This window comes from Scleropages formosus, chromosome 14 (genome assembly GCF_900964775.1).
Source record: "Scleropages formosus chromosome 14, fSclFor1.1, whole genome shotgun sequence".
Taxonomy (NCBI): Eukaryota; Metazoa; Chordata; class Actinopteri; order Osteoglossiformes; family Osteoglossidae; genus Scleropages; species Scleropages formosus.
In genome coordinates, this window is record NC_041819.1 from 15,236,848 (window position 1) to 15,252,275 (window position 15,428).

At 41.2% G+C, this 15,428-nt stretch overlaps 1 protein-coding gene across 1 annotated transcript in view; it reads right to left on the reverse strand.

Annotated features, from left to right (window-relative positions):
* Positions 1–361: 361 nt before the first annotated feature.
* tenm1 (teneurin transmembrane protein 1) overlaps positions 362–15,428 on the reverse strand; it is a 143,943-nt gene continuing 128,876 nt past the window's right edge. The window contains exons 24-30 of the mRNA XM_029258038.1: positions 14,059–14,231; positions 8,730–8,965; positions 8,034–8,327; positions 5,706–6,096; positions 1,906–3,126; positions 1,278–1,420; positions 362–1,170 (exon numbers count right to left, since the gene is read on the reverse strand). Coding sequence (XP_029113871.1) covers positions 409–1,170; positions 1,278–1,420; positions 1,906–3,126; positions 5,706–6,096; positions 8,034–8,327; positions 8,730–8,965; positions 14,059–14,231 — 3,220 coding nt within the window. The 3' untranslated portion in view covers positions 362–408. The remainder of the gene's footprint in view (positions 1,171–1,277; positions 1,421–1,905; positions 3,127–5,705; positions 6,097–8,033; positions 8,328–8,729; positions 8,966–14,058; positions 14,232–15,428) is intronic.

Consider the following 15,428-nt stretch of genomic DNA (forward strand, 5'->3'; position numbering starts at 1 on the left):
AAACATACCACCTGTCATACCTCCTTTGTGATTTTCACCTTGTATAAAATTCAGATATACTCCAGGATTGCACAGAAGAAATACAGGGCTGTCCCCGTATCTAAAAAGCAAAGCCACTCCAAATGAAACATTGGGTTTGCTGTGCCAACAATTATATTTAGCCAATTATACTAACATCAACATATTAACAAACTTGAAAACATGACAGTGCTAAAAGGAAACTCCAGAAACAACCAAATACCATCATTTGTCACATTTAAAGGCAGTTGGAAAATATTTCCCCAGTTTTGTTGTTTTTTTTTTTCATATTTACAGTCTTTGTTCTAGAAAAACAGTACAACAAATCGTTCAGCGTCTAAAAACAGGCAGTCTTTGGTGAAGGGGAGGCGGAGTGGCGCATTGCCGCTGTTACCTCCTTCCTATCTCACTCTGTCTCATAAAGTGGACATTGTTGGCACTGTCAGCGAGCTCCAGATACTGCTCCACTGACAGGACGAAGTAGCCATCGTAGCCAGACACCCGGCCGGTGCTAAGCAACTGCTGCCTCTCCCCCTCGGTCCACAGCCTGAGTCCCTCCTCTCCTTCCTGTGCCCTCTTCTGTTCTCGGGCCCAGGCCCTCTTCAAGGCCCTCTGGCGGGCCATCTCCAACACGTGGGCCCTCTCCTCCTCTGCAGTGGCACCATAGCGAATGTTAAAGCAAAGACCGCCATGCTGCAGCTGAATGTCTGCGAAACGCCTAGTCCTTCCACCCACCACAGAGGTCATCTGGGACACAGTCACATTGACACCATTCTCTAGGATGCGTCCACCACCACCGCTGCTGTCTGCCATGACGGCCAGGTCGCCCTCCAGGGGGCCTGACTTGACAAAGTAGTGCGTGTCACGGCCCTCGACCGTAAAGTGCAGGCCATCCAGATGTATGGCATTGTTGAGGATGGCGGCGATGCGCCGGCTATCCTCACTGGCCACCCCGATGATGTCTGTTGTGACAATGCCCTCCTTGATGGCAAACTTGACACCCTTCCCAAAGATGGAGGAGATGCCAGAAAAACAAGGCCTGCTTCCTTGGCATCCCCCAAGCAGACTGCTGCTGTGGGACATAGGTAGCCGGTCCAAAGAAATGAAGTTCCTCAGGTGCTTCTGGAGCTCACACTGAATGCCCAGAACCGCCTGTTGGAGAAAGACAGGCACTCTGAGACACATTGTGGAGCATAAACACTAAGGTGAAAAAGACTCCAGGCCTGGATCAACTGGATGCAATAAAACAGGTGTCTCACCTTACTGGGATCCCAGTCTTGTGTTTTAGTCTGAGTCTTCATCAGCTCATAGGTCTGTTCTGTGCTCTCTACATCTGGCTTTGGGAAACCAGGTACTACATTGTGTAGCTGAAACCCAAACAACTGCAACCAGCTGCCAATATCTGAAAACAGAATACAAAAAAAGTGGGGGAAAGAAATAGATTAACCTTATTGCCTTTTGCTCTGTTGTTGATGTGGATAAAAATGTGGTTCATTTTGCAGTCTGTCTCAAAATCTTTGTACTTATAAATGTATTTCAATCAAAACATTTAATAATACCCTACAAGCAGTAGGAGTCAAGAGTTTGAAAACATTTGTAGGAACCTAGGTTCTTTTGTCATGAGTGATTTGGTTAAGAAGCCACTCATTCATTTTCTATCCGTGGCTGCTTCTTCATGGTTAAAAGGTTTTGAAATGGGCTGCGATGTCTTCACAGCTCTTATGCGGTGGTTCCCAGAGTTGTAGGACATTTGTACTCTAGTCTAAATCCATTCTTCTATCCAGTTTGTGCTATACAGTTATTGCCTAATTCGCCCAGCTGTACTCAAACTTTTGACTGGTACTGTATAATACTGAAAAATTTGACCAGCATCTTTGTCTGTCTTACCTGTTGTGAACTGAACAACATCCTGGAGGTACCCAAGAGGGTAATTGTTTTTAAAAGAATACATATTGAACGGCTTTGGGTTGGTGCTAAGCTCGCTCCACAGGTCATAATTGGGCGTAGTCCACCGGCCAGCCACCACGTCATAGTCCCTTCTTCCAAGGTGAATCAGTTTGGTCAGAGGATCATAGAGGCCCCCATGGAAACCGATGACCATTTGGAACGAGGGGTTGGAGTCCTGGTATACATCTCCATAAGGGGTATATAGAATTTCCTTAATAATTTGCCCCCGGTTGCTGAAAACAGCCAGGGGAGTCCCGGAGTTGTCACATGCAACGTAATACTCCTCACCGCTGCTGAGCTCCATGGCTATCAAGTGGCCCTGCAGATCATAGTAAAGAGAAGTAATTTCCAAGCTGCTGTGGTTGTACATGTGCGTGACTCTCGTTGGGTTGCTGAGGTCGGCGTAAAAGAACTGCAGGTGCTGGCCAGCATTGCCTTTGCTGGCAACACGTCTCCCCAGGCCGTCATAACGGTATTGCACACTCTTCTCCGAAACTTTGTCATACGCTCTTGCCAAGAGCCCGTTGGAGTTATACTCAAAGACAATGGTTCCCCGGAGGCGAAGGAATCCGTCATCGTCCATCTTGTACTGTATCTCCCCCAGTCTGGTGATACGGTCGCGCAGGTCGTAGCGTAGTGGTGTGAGTCTGGCACTGTTTCCGTGGCTCAGCAAGTTGATGTTACCATTCAGGTCATAACTGTAGCGCCACTGTGGTCGGTCGTTGACAGACACCGTCTGCAGCTGGCCATCTGCATCGTATTCATAGGAGTATCTCGTGATGTTGTTATCTACGCCGATTCTGATGTCACATATGGTAGTGCGCCCCATGTTGTCGTACTGCACCGTCATCCAGTACGCAATAGACTTCAATATTTCATACTGCACCTCTATGACTTGCCCATTAGCGTTAAATATCTTTGTGTGCTTCATGACATGAGTGGTGATGACCTGGTTGAGGTCATAGTTGATCACGCTGAATTTACCAAACTGTTCGATGCGTCCAGAAACGTCAACATAGCGATAGAGATCAATGGGAAGCGGGGTCTCATTGATCATGGCCTGCATGCTTGTCACACGGAAGTTGTTGTAGCTGTAGTCGAATCGAGCATTAACAAGACCCTCCTCGCTGAATCTGAAGATCTGACGGCCAACAAGAGGACCTGCGGGAACAAGTTAATCATTCCATATTAGTTTAACTGTGGCAATGCAGGCATGAAGCTAAAAACCTTTTTGTATGGCTGTTCTAATGTCCTGTTTTGAAGAATAATAATTTCAGTTGGGTTTAGGGTACTCCTAATAGAAAAACAGTTCAAATAAATTATTATACCACCTGAGTGTTTGTCAAGTTCAAACGGAAAGTTTAGCTACACATGATCCAAGAAGCAACAGTGATAGACCTGCACAGGAAGCCGAAAAAGATCAAAGGGACATAACAAAGGCCCCTCGGTTGCAGAAAATTGCTTATCAGCATGACAGAGAAGCACTCAGATTCATATTCAGAACCAGATCTATAAAACTTTGACACACCTGATCTTATTTCCCTGTAAGAAATATATTCTGCAGTAATAATTTGTGTTATAAAAGTCAAAAGGGGAAATGAAAATTGTAAATTGCTTTTAAACATTTAGAATGAGGTGCTGTAATGGGCTGGAGTACCACCCAGGGTGTCCTAGGAAAAGCCTTGGATCAGAGCCCCGTCTGGATAGTGGTTAGTTAACATGAAGGGACAAAATACTCTCTTTCCTTTTACTTGCCTCCTTGCTTTATTTTTTTCGGTGCCACATTTACTGCTATGCATTTTGTTTTAAATAAGCTGCCATCTTTGAATGTTTTGATTTGTACAATCAATTATGAAAGTAAATTTTCATGAGCTGAGAATAAGGAAAATGAATTAAAATCTATGTACTCACCATGAAATACACAGTAGCTCTGTGGATTACAAAGTATTACTTAATGTAGCCAAATGCTTAAGTAGCAAATGCTGGACAATATGCATAACTTACACAAAATTGTTCTTTCTAATTCTAGGACAGAAAAACTGAAGCCAAGAACCTTCCCTGTACTACATGTTTAATATGGGTTGATATAGTTTCTGGATGGAGGTGCGAAAGGACTAGGATTGGTGGGCAGTTTGCACATTCTCTGCAGCATATTTTTCCTCTCACAGTCCCAAAGACGTGTTTCAAGTGAATACATGACTCTAAATTAACCAAAGGATGTATGTGTTGGTCTGGTATATGGAGGAGTGATTGACTAAGTAGTATATGTAGCACGGTAAGTCACCTTGGATGAAAAGATGTTCACCTAAATACTGCATAATATTCATTGTAAGTCACTCTGAAGAGAAAGAGTGTGTTAAATGAATAAATGTAAGAAGAAGAAGAAGAAGAAGAAGAAGAAGAAGAAGAAGAAGAAGAAGAAGAAAGTGTATTATGAGCAACTGGCAAAAAATCTTAAATCCGTCTTCTCTTCTACAACATCTGTGTACTGTCACTCAAAAGTGTGGTGATTCTTTGATTACTTCAGTTTAAATGCAGGTCTTGTCTTACCTGAGATGTCATCCCTTATAAGTACATGTGGTATTGTAACAAAACTAATGGAAATGTTCTTACTGGTGCAGTAAAACTGAACCTCAAACCCAAATTAAAATAAGGCCAAGAAAAAAAGCCACACAAGAGAGCAAGAAGAATGAATTACTCATAGTTCACAGGGTGAGAGAAAACATAAAAATACAGGAGTGGCCAGGACCTGGGGAATAGGGATATTTCAACTCAAAAGAACCATTAAAGAGAAATAAAAAAAGACTGTGCGTTATTTGAATCCCTTCAGTGTTCAGTGGGAGTGACCGCGCAATTTGTCTACCTTTCGTAAATACAACGTCTATAAACACCAAGGCTGCAGTGACCAAGTGAAATTAAAAGCCTGCAAAATAACGCAGGCAAATTTCTTCTGAAATCTCTTTAATTAATCGACGATAATTAGGTTTAAATTTCATTGTGTAAGCTAACTGACATGCAAGCAATTAAGTCTTAAATCACATGGCTTTATGTAATAACCTCTTAGACAATAGATTCCTGTACCTATCCAATTACCCCTATTGTAATGTAGACCAATGCATTGAACAAGAAAATAAATAAATAAATAAATCAATGCAGTAAGCATGAAATTTATAGTTAAGAAACACTGGTCTGTTGGGCAAAATAAACAGACACACCCCCAATTGAATCTCATGGATGGACTTTTCTTTTCTTACTAGCAATTTACATAGGATGGTTGATGCACTTTTGCAGAAAAGGGGTGGCATATAGTGGGTTGGCCAAAAACACAGACAGACAGTTCCTCTTGACCATTGATTCCTTGGGACCAAGACAGGTGCACTGCTATCACTTCAACCTCCTGAAACTCAATTTTTTATTTTTTTTTTCCAGGATTTCCATGTACTTGTCTAAGCCCCACCTCCAACCATGTGTCATAATATAAAATTTCCTTTATAAGATGCATTGGAACTCAGCACCATAGCCAGTGCAATTGAAAGAGTCGCTTAAAAACATATATCCTCTAAAGTGGGCAAAAATGAACGGATGGGTCTAAGGAGGACATAAACTGAAATGCTCTAGGAATATTCATAACTGCATAATGACAATGACAACAGCTGACACATGAACCGTGGACCCCATCCAGAACCACACTGCAGCTCTGCATGTGATCCCTTGCAGTAAACCACACGTTTCCAGTTTACCTGTTTGCCTGTATCTGATGGTGCAGATGAAACCTTCGTGCATCAGGTGGATGGTCTTGACCACTCCGGATGCCTCGTCGTAGGTGAATGTCACCAGGGTGGTGTCGTAAAGGATCTCCGACAGGCGGGACTGCTTGGTGTACCTGTAGAGGATGCGGCGGCCTGTGCCCAGGTGGAGGGTCTGCAAGAGGCGCCCGTCGCGGGTGTGGTCCTGGATGACCGCAGCAGCGCTGCCATCTGGGGGGCTGTAGATGTTCCTGTAGTAGCCCACGGAGAGCATGGTCTGTAGGCTGTGGCGCACCATGCTGGGCATGGTGACGGAGAGGAGACGGTCCGTCTGGTCGTACTCAAAAATATACCTCCGCTGGCTGTGTAGTAATAGCATGATGGACTGTAAATACAAGAACACACAAAAATGCAGCAGATGACATCACGCACTTACAGACATTAATGTCATATTGTATGCTGATACAAATTTGAGAAGCTGCTGCTTTCATATTTAAATGTCTTATGATGAGAATTATGCATATCCACATATACAGCTCTGAAAACGGATTTAGGCCTTCATCTGGTTTCAGAGGTTGCAGTTATGGCAATTTATGACACTTTAACAGTAAAACCTACTCCAGAAGTTGGAGCAAAATGACAAAAGTGAAAAGACAGCAGTTATGAAAAAAGTACGAAAAATCTTTATAAATCCAGGCAATGAGCTGAGTGGTCTATCTGTGCAAACCTGTCTGTAAACGTTCAGGAAATGGATTTTCCTTAATTTTCTGTCTCCTTAGAAGTTCAAGAAGACTTCAGTTTTACCTTTACAGTTTTGAAGATTTTATATTGTTTATGCATGTTTGCAATTTCCTAGCAGAAAGAATTTGAATTCCTTGGGCAGCCACAGTATATAATTATTTTTATCTTACACTGTTATTGTTTTCTTAGAATTTGTGTCCTGCAGCATACAGACTGCGGGTTCGGATGTGGGTTCCAGTTTGGCTCAGTTGGCATAGAGTTTGCATGTTCTCCTGGTGTTTGTGTGGGTTTCCTCCAGGTGCTCTGGTTTCCTCCCTTAGTCTGAAGACATGTGTTTCAGGTGAATTGGTAACTCTGAATTGCTCTTTGTGTGTGTGTGTGCGTGCGTATGTGGACAGGCGTCCCATCCAGTATTTATCCTCTCTCATGCCCTCGGCTTCCAGGATACACTCCAGAAAATAACCCCATATTGGAAAAGCAGTCACTGATAATGGATAAATGTATTATTTTACTCACTCTCTCACTTTTGTTTTAATATAAAGTGCATACATACGTTAATATTTTTAACTATTTTGGCATTTAAACAGGAAGGAAATAAGAAGTGACTTGCATTTAGGCACAAAGCTTTAAAAAGTACATCATGGTGATTGATGTGATAGACAAGTCTCCATCAAAAGCAAGAGGAAGCTTCACTTTTCAAAGCTGTGATGTCTATAGCAACCATTTTCCAAAGGAGGGAAAACCAATCAGAGAGGGTTGGTATTTTTATCATTCAGATCTTGCTATTTGTGTTACAGACAGCAGTGAATTGGATTTCAATAGAAAAAAAAATCACCAAAACTGCCCAAAGGCAAAGTGTCCAATACTATGTGTGTATCTACCTCATTAAATATCATATATCTTGAAACACTTCATGTTATAATTAAATATCGTTATTCTTTTACATATATTAAACACTTAATTGACAGAGGAATGCAATTAGATGCAAGAACATAGCACAGAAGAATTATTTGAAATCAAAATGCTGACTTTTGTCTTACTGACAACGTTACTGACATGTTATGCAGTTTTTCCGCCCAGTCTGATATTTGAATATTCTACTTCCTTATTCTGTTATACCCTAGTTTTAGCGACTAGCATCGTCAAAGGTGTGAAAAACCACTCTGCGAGCAAAACTCTCAGAGTGAGATCAAAAGGGAAGTGATCAAAGTGGAAGAAAACACGTTTTTCTATGGAAATGATGGCAGTTTTGCATATGATGACAGAGCAATATCAACATTTCAGTATTTAGAACTATAAGAGCATGATATCAGTTGTAGGAAAGCACTTCCATTTGGTCCATCACTAAAGGCTAAAAGTACACAGGAGGTGAGCAAGGTAGCCGTGGGTCAGCATGATCTGCATATGCGGGATCGCAGAGGTTTGAGAGTACTTATGTGTTTTATTAGACTGCTTGCTGTTGAGGGTTGGGGGTGTGTTGCCCAAGTTTTCCTTAAAAAGTTCTATTAATGATACTAGATAGATAGATAGATGAAGACAATGACATTTTGGAAAAACCCTGTAAAAAATCCTCAAAGTTACCTTATCCAGAAATGTGTAGCTCCATATGCGCCCATTGGCCCACGTTCTGGAGACCACTCTGCCATTCTCATACTCAAGCCTCATGGACCAGTTTCCTCGCTGAATGCTGGTGACTAGCCCTGCCGGTGAGTAAGCCACATGAACCTCATTGTATTTGCTACTGGGAGACCATACTATGGGGCGGCCCCACGGGTCATACAGGATCCTGAGTGTGAATTTGCGGTGGTCGTCGTAGATCTTTCCCACTCTAGTAGCCCGGTCAAAGTCTATGGACAGCAGATTTCTGTTATGAGCCTGATGACGAACACAATAATAAAGTATCAGTGACACGATCGCTGTTCCCAACAATCACAGCAGATCATTGCAGTTCACATGCACAAGCACTGTCAGAGCTTTCTGGAACAAGGTTTAGCTTATTCTTCCAAATGCATTTGAGTAAATATACACAGCCAGATTAAGGAATTCCCAGTCATTGAAAAATAACAAGGTTTGAAGCTATGCTGCAATACTATTGGTGGTCTTAACTCAAAATTACTTTCATCATGACATCATCGTAGTATACACCATGCTTTCATAAGTGGTAAATAAAGGTCCAGAAATACTGCTGTGCATCATGAGTTGGTTCTGTAGATCCAGTTTAGGCGTCTTCACGAAAAGTGTAGCTCAGAGGTTGCAGCAGGAAGCCTGCTGGCGTACCCGCAGCCGCCGCTCATACGTGGTGATGTTCCCCTTGGCCTGTTCCCTGCGCTGCCTCCACTCGATCAGGCTGGGGCCGTGTTCCCCGGGCAACGTGATGTTGCACCGCCCTACAGTGGGGGTGATCGTGCTGGCCGACAGTTGCGGCTCTGTGATGAGGGTCACCTCCATGCCGCTGGCAAAGGTGACGCTGAGGGATCCGTCGGCGCTGACCCGGTATGTGTTCTGAGCGTGATCTGTGATGACACAGCTTGGAGTGAGCTTCGGTATTTTTTAAATGTCTTGTACAGCACAGGAGGAAGGTCTAAAAGTAAATCACAGTTTGTAAAATGGCTACAAAAAAAGTCAGGAAAAGCTTGAACTGTATTTTAATGGTTGAATTAACTGAATCATTTATGGCATTTAGTCCACGCCTCTCAACTATCAATAACATCTGGAGAGGAAATGAATACCAAATGTTGAACGTGATGCTTTGAAGTATTATAAACAGAATCCTGAGAATTTATTGAATCAGCCTGTGCGGCTGAATGATTTTGGGCTAAATTCTCTGTTTTGTGGCGTAAGATTTTTCTTTTGTTTCTTTTCTTTCTGTGGTTAGGTTGTTGGTTCCCTCAGTGGCACATTTAATTTGAAATAAAACTCCAACTAAAAAGTCCACCATCTGCTCCCTCACACTCAATGACTCGGCAAACCAAAGCCACAGTGACATTTTACATAACTGTTTCGAATATGTTTGTGAATATTCTTTGCTTTGTTTCACTGATATCTTTATTCACATTTACATTTATACACTTAGCAGACACTTTTCTCCAAAGTGACTTACAATGGATACTAGGTAATGTTACTAGCCCACACACCTTATTCACCGCGGTGACTTGCACTGCTAAGTGACTTGCAATGGGTCACTCATCCATACATCATACAACATTTATCAAAACTCCTGCGTTTTTTGTTCTGTATAATTAATTTCACTGTAATAAATCCCTTTAGACTGTATTAGAGACAGAGGAAGACAATTTGTCATTTGTCGTTCGCAGCCAAATGCAGTGACTGAACACGCAGCCTCTTCTACAGCACTTTTATACTGTATGCAGCGAACTAAAGATGTCAGACCTCAGCGTATCATTACACCGAACGGAGACAAACCAAGGCGACAGCAGGAGGTGTAAATTTACACAAAGAGAAAGTACACCTAGCAACGTACAGCATGTACCGCAAAAAAGTGCGAAAGCATGGTTTGTTGAGCCTCTGAGACAATTGATTCACTCAAACTTTCCATCCTGTTTACGCTCCTTTTTTTTCTCTCTCTTCTGGCCAGCTGTTCACACCTCTGCAAAAATTTCACACAAAGCATCACCCGGTTCAAGAGACAACTGCAGACGGGCATAAAACTGAAGAAAGAGTGTAGAAATGGACACATGCAGGATTTATGTGAAGTGTGAAAAAAGAACGGTAAAGTCTTAGTTTCGACGTATTACACCGAAGCCAGTATTAAATTCTTTCATGAGGGTAAGTTTTTGTGGAAATGGAACTGTTCTACTGTACTCTGTACTTTGATCAGTCTCATTTTCCTCTTCTAACTGTGAAATGAAGAAAACGAAATTATGGCCGTACCACTGTACTGGCGATTTACTCACAACCATCATATACGCAAACCTGTTGCTTTACATTTTACATAAAAAAATGCATTAGGAAAAAAAAAAGTTTATAATCAAAAACTTCACAAAAAATATAACTAAAATGACCAAAGATTAATCTCATTGCAATGTTCTGAATACGTTTTCATTTGCTGTACTAGACTTGTACACATTTCTGAACCGCTTGTCCCATTCAGGGTCGCAGGGAGCCAGAGATTAATCTGGCAACACAGGGTGTAAGGCTGGAGGGGGAGGGGACACACCCAGGACAGGACGCCAGTCTGTTGCAAGGCACCCCAAGCGGGATTCGAACCCCAGACCCACCAGAGAGGAGGACCCGGTCCAACCCACCGCACCCTCCACACTAGACTTGTATTAATAAAGAAATTTTACAAAATAAAAAACACAGATGACTTGACAAATCATCTCTATAGACATGATTAATTACTTGTAAGGAGTCCCCAGAAGGGTAAAGTTACTTTTGACAGGTTCAGGGGGTTCAGAAGTCAGAAGACATCTGCACACAGATACAGGTCACACTGAGATCAAGGTGGCGTCAGGCGACATTTTAACAATGACTTGGGGCGTTGTGGGAGCACAGTGAGCCGAAGGAGGAAGGCAACATGTCACACAGAACGAGAGGTCACGTGTGGGCCCTGGGAATAAACCAGCCCAAGAAGCATCATGATCCGTTTTGCTGCTTGACATCAGCACATTACTCCTCGGTGAAGGCCTTTAGAGGAGGGCTTTCTGCCTCATCTGGGACAGTTTGCCATAAATATATTACAAGTTCTGCAGGAAATTCTCTGGGCTCCCAGTGTTTGGCAAAAGCATATATCCCATGTGCTGTGCTAAATTATAATTAACAGCACAACTAAGGGTGCTCAGAGTTTTCTGTGGTGCAATAATTAATTTTGTTTAATAAGATAATTAATTAATTACCTACTGTATTTAATAATGATTAAATATCCATTTATTTTGTCATTCACTTTTCCCACCTAGACATAAGCAGACTGAAGCAATGGAATCAAGTCAAACGTCTTAAGTGCACAAACAAATGCCCAGTATTAACGCTCATGGCCTGCCAATCTTTGTAGTAAACATGCATCTATGATGTGTTTCAGTACATATAAGATTGAAAGGAATTTTGGCAGTGGTTAAGGTTTGAAGTTGATATCTGTCATGTGAATGATCACAGTAGTCTGGAAACCACCGCTGGAAGCACGGGGTTTAAGCCAAATTTTACACAAAGCAGAACGAAAAAGACCATTGGCACGTAAGAATGTGATTTCGTGAACTTTGCTGGTTTGTATGCGAAAGTGGCAGGCAGAGTTTTGGAAAAAAATAACCAGAAAAGTTGGAAGACTGGGAAAAGCAACTGAGAACAGAACCTCAAGGTACCCTACAGGTTACATTAGATGTGGTTGAGATTGCACATCTTCAGGCCACACACAGATCCCTGTTTGGATACAGATTTGTTCACAGAGTCAGAAGTTCAGTGTGGCTAAATCAAGTTGGCATCCATAGAGATATCCCACACAAACATTGGAAGCTGGGGTTACACTCCAACACGTTAGCTGGAGCTTCTGGGCAATATCAACTGCTCAATTGCACTAACAGCTAATACTGAATAAGATTAATATAAAATATGGTGCCATGGTAGCAACTGATGTATAACAAGAAGAATTGTTTTTCCATTGTGGTTGAAAGGGGTTGATAGGAGATGGTTGGGTGACTACAGTTTTGGTGATTTTTCTGAGAAAGATCGATGAAATGGTCCATTGAAAAAAAATGACAAAGAACATGGTACAATAAATTGTAAATGGACAAAGAAATGCGATGATTCTGTTGATTTCAAAACTGGACCAAACAGTAACGTTCATGGCAATTTGTAAAATAATCACTGACAAAATAGTTAAGCTTTTCTTCAAAGCTGTTTGGCGGGTGACACGGTAGCACAGTGAGTAGTGTTGCTGTCTCACAGTGCCTGGGTGGTATGAGAGGATGTAGGTTTGATCCCTACTAAGTTGGTGTGGGGCTTTCATGTTCTCCCTGTGTTTTCATGGGTTTTCTCTAGGGGATCTGGTTTCTACCCAAAGACATGCTGTTCAGCTTCACCCAACAAGGTGAGGGCTGATAACGCTCCATAGCGTTTGTTGGAAGAAGTTTGTTTAGAGAAAAAAAATCTGTTAAGGAATAAATGTAAACTTTCTTTAATACACTATATTGCTAAGTGAAATGTGTCTATTACTAAGTCCTATATGTGTAACCTTATCTAGTGATCGATTTGGAAATATTTGAGAAATGCACATCTGAATTTTGTTCAGAGATTATTAATGACCCAATTCAAGTATGCAGCTGCTAGTATAGGGGTTAGAACTTCTGCTTTTGGACCCAAAGGTTACAGGTTCAATTACCTTGAATAGCTCTTGTAAAAATGATCCAGCTATATAAATGGATAAGTAACTTTAAGGCTCTTAAAATTGTAAGTTGCTTTGAAGAAACATGTCAGCTAAATAAATAAATGTAAATATGTTCTCATTCAACCAGAGACGATGTTTCATGTGATTATGGTCAATAATGTTCCGACATTCCTTTAATTAGTTCACAGTGTTGTTTGGTTAAAATACATAATAAACATTAGAAGTGCTGTCGTGTGATAACTATGGTTGTTAATTTGACACACATCCATCAAGCTGATAGTTCTTGGTTGTCAGTTTTAGCTGTATAGGCACTTGGAAGAATTGGTAATAAAACCACAGCAACGGCTTTTTAACTGCACAGTGGTGTAGCAGTAATGTTAGTATCTCACAATATCTGAGCAAAGTGTATAAAAAGACAACGGCAAACCACTTCTGTACCCTTCCTTACAATGAAAATCATGTGACGTTACCACAAATCAAAATTCACATGTAACATCAGGGAATTACAGGTAGGACTAAAAGAAGAGAGATCAACACGTAAGTAGCTAAAGAAATTCTAAATTACATGATTTTAAATGATTTTTTTTCCAGTGACAGAAGGTGGCATAGTGGTTATAACTGCCATGTACCTGAATGACTTGGGTTGAAAACCCGGCTCTTGCGGCAGGACCCTTAATCGAGGTACTTACCCTATGCTCCCTCAGTAAAAATGACTTAGTTGTATGAGTGGGTGAATATTTGCAAGTAGCTTAGAATTGTGAGTTCTGACGAAAATAAGAAAATAATAATATGAAATGATTACCCTATTGAAGACAACGGTGTAAGATTTAGCTTAAGAGCTTAAGCTGGGCAGACATGTGTTTTATTGCTGACTAAAAACCCCAGGTCATATAAATATTAATATACAGTTTAATCCTCCAGATTTTTTTTTTAACAGATATGCACATTCACAACCAAAATGCAAATTTAACGTGACATTTGCATCTTCCATGATCAGAAGCTGGTATTTCAGTGATTTCCTGTTTTTGCGGAGGAACTGCTCAGCCACAGACTGTACGCGTGGGCCCTGGGGATTTCGACAGTTATTTCTGCAGAGGAATGTGGGAAGGTCCTCACTGTGAACCCTACTTCGCTGAGGCACCTCATGGGATTTATGTTAATGAGAGCACGCGCTACAGGCCAGCATTTTCATGGGTAAGAGAATGACGTCTGGCAATGTCAGCTACAGATTAAGAAATAATGTTGAGACACACGGGCGTAGGCGTGCACCTTGTCGCAGCGTGTAGATTGTGCTGGTGGATGAGAAGTTGGTGGCCGTGATAAAGTTGTCCTGCTGGGAGGTGTCCACCTCCACCTTGACAGACTTCTCCATGTTGCCGCTGAAGCTGCTGACCTCACCTGTTGGAAAGGTGATGTTGATGAGGTGGCCTTCAGAGTTGTATCTGAAAGAAGAGAGAAACGAGTTTCAGTTACAGGACTCTTCTTCTGTTTTTACTCAATGAGGGCAATAACCTATAGTCATAAAGCATTGCTAATTGTTCATTTTGAAATACCGACTTCATTCTTGCACTGCACTTTACTCTAAACGTTGCATGCTGTTGAACTCAATATGTATTTAATAATATTTTAGCTATATAACATAAATATTTATTTCTAAAACACAACAAAGCAACAGTAATTAATGAATTGCTAATTTTAAGCAAGTTTCACTAACAGTGTGCATTTGCAAATGGAAAAGACGTAGTCTATATATTATATTTAACATTTTACCACAAGATGGCAATAATGCAGTACTGAGTTCACAAATGCAGGCTAACTTTTCAATTAGGGTTTCAGGAAACTTTATTTCTGATTAACACTGAAAGATTCTTTTTTTTTAAAAGGGGAGATGTTATTAATAGTAAAAAAAAAAAAAAATGCACAGAAAGTAAGAGGTTTTGAATGAGATGGAATTTTGACATTTGAAAAAACACTCAGAGGCTCCACTGAATAACTTGCTCAAGATACTGGCAGGAATCTATTTATATAGTTTAATTATGTAATTGCCTCACTTGCAGATACCATTGGTGCTGAACACATGCACAAAAGATGCAAACCACACCTTTTCTTCCAGAATAACACTTTCAACAGTATCTTATATAACAGTTAATATGCTGTGCATTTAGTGTTGTCGAAGGTAATTTCCCACATGACTAAAATCAGCTTGCACTTGGCAGGCATCTGGATATGCGTAATAAGTTGAATCTTAACGAAGTTTTCACCTGGTACTGCAAAATTTCAGTATGCAAACAATGCAAGTATTCATCTTGAAAATAGGCATTTACTCTCCATGTTCAGTTCAACAATTTTAGTCAAGACTGATGGTTTTGCTTTGACTTTAAGTGATCTTATATTGTCCTTAGCGAGTGTATTTGTGAGTGATTGCCCTGTGATGGATTGTTTTCCATCTGGGGTGTATGCTACCTCATACCTTGTGCTTCCAGAATAGACTCTGGGCCACTGTGACTCCATGTTGTATGAGTAGCTATTAAAAATGATTGAATTGTTGGCCACGGTCACATTTACGGTTGTTTCCAGGCCCTGTGTTGCATGAACTTCTGCACAAAATTCCTTGGCATACACACAAATTAATTAACAAT